The sequence below is a fragment of the Diplotaxodon limnothrissa genome, linkage group LG20 (assembly GCF_057381915.1).
Source record: "Diplotaxodon limnothrissa isolate DT_005_m linkage group LG20, D_limnothrissa_male_GT1.1, whole genome shotgun sequence".
In the NCBI taxonomy this organism is placed as follows: Eukaryota; Metazoa; Chordata; class Actinopteri; order Cichliformes; family Cichlidae; genus Diplotaxodon; species Diplotaxodon limnothrissa.
In genome coordinates this window covers 3,488,356-3,500,554 of record NC_140615.1, presented here as the reverse complement: position 1 = coordinate 3,500,554, position 12,199 = coordinate 3,488,356, and the positions used below count along the sequence as shown (strand labels likewise).

Sequence of the window (12,199 nt, the reverse complement as noted above, 5' to 3'; positions counted from 1 at the left end):
GATTGCTGAGGCGTACCACACAGGCTAGCCACACCACAGCAATGCTCCTGACACATCAGCAGTCTGACAGTGCTGACATGTTTGAATTTACAAAAACCCATGTCACACAGAGCTCTACCTACAGCAAGAGGCTTGAAAACATATTTTAGTGGCATCAAGCCTCAGGAACAATTTTGATATTATATTTGGTCCTCGCTCTTCCCCAACTTAAAAGAGAAAAATAATAACTTTGCTCGGAGTGCGGGAAAGGGTTTTTTTTTTATTTTGTACTAAACAAAAACATTTAGGTTAAATATATCACACACTATCAGTGGGATTCTCTTCACCTGGCAGTGAACAGTACAGCATAGGTAACCTAACCAAAGACAGACAGAAGGGGGTGGGGGCACCGAAGGCTTCCTAATTTCTGACACCCCTGCTACTAGTAACAGCACAAGTCCCCACCAGGGTTTAGTTTTTGTAATTTAGCTCATTTAAGCTTATAGTACTAAACTCAGTTTTCATCATTATTCTTAAATATATTAGTTAACCTTGAGAAAGCTGAAATTGTGCAAACATTTCCTCTCAGCATACAGAAGAGTGAAAATGGGCAGCTAGAAAAGCACAAAGCAATTGCTTTCTTTTATGCGAGTGGTCAAAAAAAAAGAGAGAGACTACAATGGTTGTTGTTACTGTACTGTTGTGCAGCAATGCTCTGGGAAGGACAGCACCAACAGTCTCATTGTGATTCTCTGCAGTGACTGAGCCCTCGCTCACCCTGGATGACTTGCCTCCCTATGTACTTGGCAGGCAGGGAGGTGTTTGGGGTGAGTGGTGGAGGGGTGTACCGCAAGCGGGCAAGGATGTGACTGAAATCACAAGAGAGCGCGGAGCTAGTGTATCATTGCAATCACGTCTCTTTTGACTGTCAGACTAAAGGCTTTGGAACTGGACTTTTCTTTCTCTCCATCGGACAATGTATGTTTAAGTAAAGCAATAAGACTTCTGAGTGTCATGTTTTTGTACTACAATAAGAATCTAAAGGGCTGCAGGGATCAAACTGCAGCACTCCCATTATACAGCAACACCTTGATACTCAAGGAGATAAAGAGAGAGTGCTAGATTTTAAAATGCAGAGCTACAGCCTTGAGTTTTTTTCTCTTCTCTCTTCTTAAACAAAGGCTGGAGGAAAGCTTAAAAACAGTTTCAAGTGGTGCAGAAGAAGAAGACTTAAATGTAGCTTTAAGACATCATACTCCAGAATCTGTTAAATGTCACAAGGCTCCGATAGGAGGCTAAATCTGAGATACTGTAAGAGTGAGAAAGGGAAGCAGTATAAGAATGGACAGAGACCATGAGAGATGGAAGCTAGCCATGGCCTGAGGCCAGCCTGTTACTTTTGCTTTCTTTCAGCCTACTGATGCCCCGATGCATTCTGGATGGCGAAAAACACACATTAGCCTGTGCTCATATGTCTTGATTTACTCTATCTAGAGAGCCAACACCCCAAAAATAGCGTCACTGGTTGAGCTGAGCTGAAATGAATTGAAGTATTGAAACCTCCTCTAAGTTTAGATGCTGTGTGAAGCAGCTAAGCTGATCCAGTTATTGCCTGTGAGTTGACATGAAACTGGAAATAAAATTCTGTGGGATCTAATTTTATCATCCCTTTACACACCAGCATGAAATGACTGCAGAGGGGAGAACCTCCGAGTCTAATTGGAGGTTGTGGCTGAGGAGGGGTTGGAGAAGGAGAGGAAGACTGGCAACCCTCCCCTTCAGCAGTGCTTTTTCAAAGCCCACTGAAATATCTCAAACAGAGATGTGAATTGTTAATTCAGGCTTCAAAGTCATTGTTTTTTTCCCACAGCTAATGCCAGTTTTGGGGATGGGTGGGTAGGTGAGGGTCCAAATTAAACTGGGCTGTTAAAGTACTAGTACTCACATGAAAAAAAGTCATGTGTACACCTTTTATTTAGGCTCCTGAATCAATGAATATACTCTACTTTCATGAGCTTGTACAAGGCTGGTGTTCAACAGAGTTCCCTCCCGATAATGCCATTCCAACTAAAGCTTTTCCTGGCAGAGCTTAACAGCAACTTCATAAAACCTCTGTGACTAAATACTAGAAAATTCAACAGCATCGAATATATTGCAACCACAAAACAAGAGGAATATCACATTTTAGAAAGAAACAACAACAACAACTCCTTCTGTTTTTCACAACTTTAAAAAAGATCAGGTATGACAACCACATCCTTCCACGCTAAAGATAATTTGAGAAAAAAAAACATCCTGTGGGTATCTGCTGAAGCAAAAACTCGTCTAATTAGAGAGAAACATGAGAAAAATAACCTTCAGAGCCTAACGTGAAATCCTCAAGAGTTTAGAACTTCATACCATTGCTCAGTTTTTGCAACTTTGGAAACTCTACAGGAAAACAAGCTTCTGCAGACAAATTACATTGTGTGCAAAAATATTTATCGGCTGTTATTTAAAGCATTTTTAAAAAAAGAAGAAAAAAAAACCTTCCACATAAACAAAGTCTATTATTTAATTATAGTTCAGTTCTGTTGCACTGACGATGTATTTTACTGACGAAATCTTTGTAGAAAGAAAGATATTAAAAGCTTTCCATGTGAACATAAGGCTAGAAGTGAAGGCCAATATGCTACCAAAGTGTCTTTAATATGCATCCAATAGAAACAGGATTAGTTTTTTTTTTCTTTTAAAAAACAAACAAACAATAATTTAAACCTCTTAGGCGGTGAAGGAGAACTGTACGGACACTAAATGAAGATCTTGGTTGAAATATTAGAAATTAGAGACCAATTCTACCTTGATATTTGTGATGTTGTGTGCTATGCAATTTTACTTACCAATAAAAAACAAACAAACAACAACATTCAAGAGTTTTCTTCTGGTTAATAGTCAATGAAAACTAACTGTGCAACTGAGCAAATACCACAAATTTCATTTTTCTTCATTGATATAATTTAACTGCACCTTCCTTCCTTGGTGCTGTGAGGAAAGACCAAAGGACTAAGCATGACTGTCTGACACAAAATCCTCCACACTGTTGTCACTAAAGGTTTTTGAACAAATGCTGTGTTGACACCCACAAAATGCTCTAAATCACTGAGCTACTTCCTCCTATGTGGATGCTCAGGCTCCATTTGGCTGACTGGGTTTGACTTCTAGCATACCATCACTTGTATGAGGCCACACTGTACTTCCTTATGCTGAGCAGCTAAAGCTCTGCACTGTCTAAACAGGACACACTGACTTGCCCCCAAGCACTGTACATAGGAAAAAGCATTAGATACGAGCGAATGAGCAAATACCTGAATGTATACAGAGCCTGGCTCTTCTAGAAACATCCCTCCCGAGTGCCTTACAAGAATATAGTATTTTCACTCCTTTTTTGTTTTGCTTTTTATAAAGATGAAATATACGTGTTGCTTTGTTTTTATCCAATCCAAAAACTTTAAGGTTGAGAGAAAGTTTGCTGGGTGGAACAGGATGTAGTGGTGAGTAAATGGTGCTGTGGCACCAATTCAGCTGCCAAGTGATGGAGGCCTCCAGACACTATCACCAGCTGGGGCACCACACTGACCCAATTTCGTCCCTCCCAATCTGTCTGACTCAATATGGCCATCCGTGCTGTACAGATCAACTCCAGATCCATGTAGCACATTCCAGCACCTTCTAATTGGTTTCATATGTATAGCTTTGCCTCAAAAAGACAATCAGTTACAGATGAACAGCTAGACTTTAAAGGAGCCTTACAGTTTTCATTTTGAATTCCAGAGAAAAACTGGTTGTTTCTCTTTGCTAGCCTGTTAGCAAAGGGTTAAAAAAGTTCAGTTTGACTGCTGTGTACCAGAAGCTCGGCATAGTTAAAACAGTATATCACCGCTATACGGACTGTCCTATATAGGCACAAAAAACAAACAGCTTGATATATTAAAAGGCACTTTTGTTTCACAAGCATGCATCTAAAACTGAGCACATCCCAGAGTTCAACCCGATCAATGCCCTTGTGGAATATTTTGAGGCTGAGCAATAGAGCATGGATTTTATTGTGAAAAAATAAATGGGCCTCTGGGTCTCAGTTGGGCTACTAGGTGTGATGACAGTGACATGAGAAAGTGGGAATGAAACCAGGGCTGTTCCTCATCACCCATCACTTCGGCCCTTCCCGCTCCTTCTATGTGGCGCACAAACCTTTCAGAGCAGCTTAGAGAGAAAAAAAACACACAACAACAAAAACCTCCAAAACACACACAACCCAACTACAGGCTGTAATTAGAGCCTTGAAGTCACATTTAAAGCGAGTTTTCTGTGCTTCGTTTAGCAGAAAGTCAAAGCAAGAATCCCTGCATTATGTGTAAAAAATGAAAATCAAGTAGCCAATGTTTTTTGTATTCCATTAATTATTCAGATGGAAGAGAGCATTTTCTTCTAACCAAAATCAGTGCACTTTCAGTGAGAAGAGGGTGGAAAATAAAGTACAGCCTCATATGTATAGAACAGAACAACACAACGGTGATAAACACAATCTGACCTAAGGCCCTTCACAGGCCACTGAAGCAGCAACAACTTGGCTTTGTGCTGAAGCACTTAAACTAGCTCACAGTGAATTTGTATCCACTGGCTATTCAAAATCTAAACCACACCAGGCATTTCACTGAGGCTAAACATGCACGAACAGCAGAAGCCTGAGTCAGAGTTAGCCTCTCTCTAGCGCCTAAGAGGCTTGTTGTTGTGCCACTGCACAACAAAAGTCTACAGCTTTGACCTCACATGTAACCCGATGAGGCTCTGCAGGTTTTCAAAAGCCTGCGCAGTAAAATGCAATGCAGTAGAAGACATGCATTGACTTAATTTGATTGATGGATATAAAAGAAAATGTAAGTAGGCTCAGAGTCTGCCGAACGAAAGCTCTTCTAAACCCTGTAGTCTCTGCAGAACACGGCTCCGTGAAGCCACAGAGGAAAAGTCAACCCAGATTCAGCAGTTATGAAAACAGAATCTGCGAGCTAGAAATTAATGCTGGACCACATAAATCGAGGCATTCGCTGCAAGTCAGATGCTTGCAAATCCTGAAAGGTAGGAATAAGGAACCAATTCACTATGGCCACAAACAAGAGGGCTGACATGAGTTGGAAGATGATTGTTTCTTTGATTTAATGTGACTGGATTGCTATGAATCCCTCATTAGACTAAAGGAGGCAGGAGGGGGGATGTTACTGGCTCAATAAATGCCTGGAATGAGTCACAAACAATACACAAATGAGTTGTCATCCACTTCACATCTCAACAGATGACCTCTTTGTTAGTGGTGAAATCATCAATCCGGGCTGTGAAATCCCAACTTTTTTTGTGTGTTTTCACAAAATGTTCTCAAGATGTTAAAACACAGCTGGTACCTCAGCACCAGCATCGATTAGTTAAAGCTAATGAACAGTTGTCTCTTGTAAATAAAAGTTTCAATTATAAATTTCCTTCAGAATAACAGGAGGACACAGCTTTTAAATTTTTTTAACTTGTCATAAAAAGCTATGGATCGCTGCAAAAACAGTTAAAGTCAAATACTACACTTAGCGTTCAGTCGTCGAAGTATTCTCTGAATAAACTGCAACAGGTTAAAAGAGTTACACAAGAGTTCAGCAAGACCACCGCTAATTATTTTTTCCTACAACATCATGAGAAGTGCTTGTACTTTTGCCCTTCCTGATGCAATCCTAAAGGGATTTGTGACACTTTTTGGCATTGAACCGGGAACTCTTGTAAGATCAATGTGTAAAACACCATACTATGGAACTAGCAGTAGATGTGCCTTTGCCATCTCAACACATGAATGCCATGAAAGTTTTCTGCATGTGCTGTCACCGTCCAGTGGAAAAAACCACTGAGACTAAAGTAAACAAGTTTAATAAATTGCAGCAAGCCATGAAATTGGGACGCTATCTTCATGTATAAAGATCCGCTCCTCTTCCCAGGTGTGAAAGCAGCCGAGTGTCTCTGCGATCGATCGGATCTCTAGTCAAGCGCAAAGACAGTAACGCTGCCAACGTCTTAGCGTGCATGCCAACAATACTGACACACAAATCGGAAGTCTCTAAAAAAAACAAAAAAACAAAAGCTGACAAGCTAGGTGTTCAGCTTGTAGGATCAGTAGTCTCACAGCTGTGCCAGATGTAAAACAAAGTTTTAATCTTTTGCAGTTTTGTTCATGTTCTGCAGCTTTAAAAAATATGACATTTCTAAGAGTTATCATAGTAACACTGGACGGGAACCGAAAGCAAATTAAAACACGTTGCCTGAGTCAATTGTCGCAAAAAACCCCAACACAAAACAAAGCAAAAAAACCAGTATATCTTACAGATCTTAATTACCACAAACCCACACTTCCTATTTGGCTAAAAAAGCCAATCCGGTTCTTTTTGTGGTTTTAGAAGCCGAACAGAATAAACAGTGATGTAACTTGTAGAAAACACCAATTACAGCACATCCCTGCTATTCAAAGTCAACAAACACTGTGGTCTGACTCCTTCGATATGTGGCCAATAACAGTGAAGACAGTTGTGTTAATCTCATTTTACCTTCCAGTCACAGTTGACTGTGATGCAGCGCAGGAAGTGGGAGGATAAAAGTGGATCTTCACACCGACAACAATCAGGAACACCGCTTTCAGCTATCATCATTTCGCAAATATTTGTTGCTCAAACCAGAAGAACAAGAATGCAAAACCTCCTGCACATAAGCTTTACATTAAATTTCACATAGAAATCAAAGAATGTATACAGTCTGGACATCTGGCTTTATTTTACTCCTACTTTTTACTTTTCTTTTTTTTTTTTTTTTTTTCTCTTTGACAAGACTCTGAATGGCAGGAAATCTTTCTGGGGGATATCTACAGCAGATGGGTTTGCAGTCAACAGTCATTCTCAGGTGTACAAAGTTACAAAACCCACTCCCCAGTGACCTCCACTCAAAGGAGCTGAAGAGAGCAATCCAAGTTCTATTATCTGTTGAATTTGTACGAAGGACGCCAAATTTTTCCAGCAGATGTTTCCAGTGACAGCTCAGAGGAAAAGGTCTCGTTACGAGGGTCAGGCAAACTCACTCTAGACTCCTCAGGAATTCAACCCCTTCTGCCTCTGACCCACATTTAAACATTTCTCAATATCTTTGGCCTCACAGGAGTGTTGCTGTAAGGATACTCTATAATTGGTTCAAAATATCTAAGGTTTTATTTAACATTGTATCATTTAGCATGATGAAATCTGTTATTTTGAAACATAAAAACCCTTAAAAAAAGGAATCAGATAATGAAGTAATATCCTGTTTAATTCTAAACTACATTTACTGTAATGTCAATTACAGCTGACATGATTAGCCAATTCTCTCCCAATTAATCAGTTAGGTTTGCCACATATATTCCTGATTCATCACTTAGACTATTAAAAGGTCAGAAGATTGTTAAAAATTCTTAACACGATTTGGCAACTTTAGCTGGCTTATTTTAGATTTTTTAAAAACCACACTGATAAACAGCCCAAGAAAACCATCGATTAAAAACCTGGAGCTTCAATTTTCTTCTTCTTCTCACATCTCAACTTTCTTTTACACAAAACACAAAGCGTATGACGTTCCATCTTCTCAAATGTTAGAATTTGCTGCTTTTTTTTGCTTGTTTGCTCTGACTGAAACAGCAATGGGGTTTAGGCCTGAGACATGGACTAAACAAGCCATTTGAATGGGACATTCTGGGCTCTATAAATTGTGTAAGAGACTTCTTCTTCTTCTTCTTTTTTTAAATGCCAGATCACTAATGAAAATATCCATTTGTTACAGCCATAGCGATCACACAGTTGGAGCACGCATCAATTCAAATTCAGCCTGTATCTCCTCACACTCTCCAACAAACTCGTGGATTCATTAGAAGATCAGTAACAAAGGGATCTGTCCAGATGATTAATTGTTCATGTTTCCCCACTCACTATAAGAAAAAGGATTGAAAACTTTGCCTTAGGGCTCCCCCCCTCCCCTTGGCCCAACACAGTTCCTCAGCTAAATCAACTGCTAATAATGACATAAGACATAGCTCCATGGTTTCCATCCCTGATTCCCTGTGATGTAACTTTTGTGCTAACTTCAGACTATCACATTTTTCATTGTTATGTGACTCTTGGTGAAGTTTTTTTCTTTTTCCCTTTTTTTTTTTTTTTGCTACACCCTCCCAGCTCTTCAGCAACAACACCCCTCCTCCTTAGTCACATTTAAGTTGGATTAATGGTCTCCTCCCTGTGTCCAGATGTTACATAGTGATGGAGGAGGGGGAAGAGGAGCTTGCCCCCTCCTGTAACCTCAGCTATGCCTTTCCCTCTGGACAGCCTCCCTCAAAAAAATCTGATGAAACTTATATAAGAACTCCAAACAATGAGCGGACCTCTGTAGCATTAACAGATGTTAATGCCTTACTTCACTCTCGGGCACTCAAGTAAGCTTACGCTAGAGAAATAAACAGGCCAGAGGCGGATGATGGCACCACCTGTGAATGAGTTTTATATTATATGAGTGTAGTTTCAATATATAATATGAAAAGAAAGAAGAAATCTGAAAATACTTAAGAAAAAAGGGAAAGCTGTCAGCTCAACAGGTCTGCAATGCATTCTCACAAGAGCATTGGCGCATTTGATAGCTCATTATTGCCATCAGGGAAAAATGTGGGGAGTAGTAGGGGAGCTGAGACTTAACAGGATAAATGCACGTTTTGTTCGTTTCACTATCACTCAGGACCTGGCTGTCACAAACACTGTGATTTCCAGGCATCTCCAAACGCTACACGTCGGGGCAAGCCGCGCCATTAAGCAAGCAGACACAACTGTTGTTTGCGTTTGTGGCAAGTACCTGAAAACAAACATGTAAACTGACCTAAACGATGCCTCCGCACAGGTTTGATACTGAAGTCGTGCTGTACCGATTTCGTGAATTGAAGAAAAAACCCAGCCGACTTGGTTTGAATGGAAAACCGTAAGATGTAATATATATCTTTTATTTCTCTTTTTTATTAAATGCAAGGTGGATTTGGGCATTCTGACACAGCCAGTGAGAAATCCCGTCTTCAGTGAGAAAATAGGTCGCTCGTGCCAGTGTTGTGATAGCCTTTTACCTGCTTCATATTCTAGCATGACTAACCTGACTGTCTCCTATCCTTACAGGGAGGCCCATTCTGTCTGCTCAGACAGGGGCTCTGCTTTAAAAAACGCAGCCAGATTTTAGGCCAAAAACAACCACAGCACCGCTTTATCCGTGCGCTACTTTCTCTCGTTTAAAGACTTCCCAAAAACGATCGATCTCCCCCTCCTCCGAGGAGCCACACTGTGTTATTATCACGGCAACCTATTCATGGTGTTCGCTCCAACTCTGGTGAACGCAGGCCTGTGCGCAGATGCTTTGCAGACGGGAGGAAAAAAAGTGCTCATGCTTTTCTCGAGTATCACAATGCAAGATTAACACAACAGGCTTTCTTACCTACGGTCGCACCGTTAGGAGATGCGATCTCCAAGCAGAGTATAAATCCCAAGTAAAACAACCTCATCGCCATCTCCTGATGAACTGCCCGATGGCACTGCTGGTTAGAAAGGAATAGATGAAAAAGTTGGCCGGATTTCTAAAACCAAGCAGCCACCTCATCCGAACCCTCTCAGTGGTCCGGGTGAGATTGTCCGGCACGCTGGCCGCTTCGAGACGGGCTTCTGCAATAAAGGGAGACTTGCTACAGCCCGATGAGGCTATAGGCAATGCTGCAGCACAGTCATGTATATTTCTAATTGATTATCGGCATTCAAACATGATGCACAGTGTACCCTCTGTCTCCCTGTGCTTGCTGGGGTCTCTGTTTCACCACACCATGCCACCAGAATCGTCCGCTGGTATAGAATAAGCTCGGCAGCCGCCGACTCCGTTCAGCTCATTCCGTGCTAAACTTAAAAAAAAGAAAAGAAAAAAAAAAGAAAAATTAAATGGTAAAAATCTTTTTTCCCGACTAAGCGCCAACGTCTCCCTGTGCTTGTGGCAGCATGAGTGGATGGTCAGCCTCTCAAGCCCCAGCACTGTGGATGAGTCCGTGACGTAACGACTGACTCCTCTAAAAAAAAAAGGATAACTAAGAGGGAAACGACCCATCTGCGCATGCCCCAACACGACTCTTTTTTTTTTTTTCCCCTCCTGTTTCATGGGCTTTTTCATCAACCGTGGAGGTGGGATAGAGAGGTGGAGCTGCAGCTGTCCTACTGATAAAGCCATGTTGGCTCAATTTTCTTTCTCCAAAAAGTTAGAGTAACGCAGTAAGTTCTGTTTTGGTTTTTTAGAAAAACAGCAAGCTGTTTTAAAACGTGCTGAACGCAACGTCTGGGTTAAAGTATACCCCCCTCCCCAAATAACTTAAAGGTAATTAACTTTAAACAGGTAGAAGAAATAATTAAGAGTGAAATAAAACCTTGCCTTTAAATGTAAACGCGGTTTTCTCGTCATTATCCCAGTATCACATTTTTATTTAGGTTACACGTCAAAGGCGTGAAGTCTGAGTGCAATAAATCGTGTAGCCTGAGGGGGTGGGGGAGACGTCAACCTCTGGTTTCGTTACTAAATCATGCCCCCTGGTGGCACGTAAAAATGACAACTCGATGCGATTGTTATGAAATACGTGTGTGTGTGTGTGTGTGTGGGGGGGGGTTCAGTATTTATATGTGTATGTGATATGTTTTACCAAAGTTAACAATTAAATTGCATTTAAAAACTTATATGTAGATATATATATCACCATTTTACTCAAAGAGCAATGAGACTAAACGCATTTCCAAAAACATACAGACTGTTTTTTTTTTGTTGTTTTTGTTCTTTGGGTTGTTTGTCTGTTTTTAAACAGAGCTTTTTTTTTTCTTTTTAATTATTTCAATTTGTGAAAAGACCGGATAGGTTCATTAACCATCCAAACCTACAGGGGGCACTAGAAACTTAGATTTCGAGAGAGGCATGCAGACTAACTCAGTTCACTAACAAAGCAAAATAGAGTCCAGCAGTTTATTGCAATGGTTGGTAAATTTTACCTGATAGAACATCTGAGAAATGTCCGATTAAAGAACCGCTTGTTTAAAAAGAGAATAAAATGCCTCTGAATGCGAAAAATGCTCATAAATGACTCTTTCTCTAAGTGTATGGTGGGTAATGCAGTGGATGTCTCCCACTCAGTCAGTCATGGGTACTAAAAACAACAGCTGTGCATTTCGCTGCCCAAACTGACGGTCATTTTGCTGCCACCAGTGTTAAGAATAGGAATTTCTTTTCAGGGGTGTTCAGCTTACAGATGTTTACCCAAAGCCCGAATCACACGAGAGAATGTCAAGTATGCAGAGAATCTGTGAAAAACATGCTTGAAAATTCTGGATGTCTGTTTAAAGCAAGCATATTTAATTTGAGTTCAAGCATGAAACTTGAATATAAATAAAAAGAAGGTTTGCAAGGAAATGCTGTGGTGGTAACTTAACTGTTTTGCAGCCACGCATTGCATGCATTTCAGTAATGCTCCCTTGAAGCTTTTCTGGAAAACATATTTACTGCCAGCAAATTTGTCTGCTTTTTTTTTTTTTAAAAAACTTGCTGTACATCCTGTCTGTCAGTGCACTCAATTACCGCAAACCCTTGTGTCACCTCCACCTTTTGTGAAAGGAGGTTTGTGCATTGTCATTTAAAAAAAGACAGACGCCAGCATGTTGTGTGGGAGACAGGTTGAAAGAGTGCCAGCATAAACACTCCCAGACCACATGTTCTCCCAGGGCAGAAGGGCTGGCTTCTCTCCAGGCACATCTGCACACAATCCCTCAGCTCTCAGCGAGTGAGCCAAGGAGACAGAGCGGGGCAAAGGAGGGAAAGGAGAAGGGAGAGAGAAAAGCATTCCCAGACAGGGAGAACCTATCTGTTATGTGAAAAGTACCATGGTGTCAGTGATGAAAGTGATGACATCTGACTTAAAGAAACAAACAAAACAAAACAAAAAAGACAAAGAGAGCGAGACAAATGATGAAATTTAAAATACAGACAGACAAAAATTTACTCAGTTTGAAAAAGAAGTAAAGTTTTGTGACTGAGGACTCACCACCATCATTGCAAATCTGTACATCTGTATCACACCGTTAGTTTACATGCCAAG

At 40.7% G+C, this 12,199-nt stretch overlaps 1 protein-coding gene across 1 annotated transcript in view; it reads right to left on the bottom strand.

Moving 5' to 3' along the window:
• Positions 1-10,114, bottom strand: part of LOC146610263 (low-density lipoprotein receptor-related protein 1-like) — an 80,739-nt gene extending 70,625 nt beyond the window's left edge. The window contains exon 1 of the mRNA XM_085345168.1: positions 9,523-10,114. Within this exon, the coding sequence (XP_085201294.1) occupies positions 9,523-9,595 (73 nt within the window). The 5' untranslated portion in view covers positions 9,596-10,114. The remainder of the gene's footprint in view (positions 1-9,522) is intronic.
• Between the last annotated feature and the right edge of the window lie 2,085 nt (positions 10,115-12,199).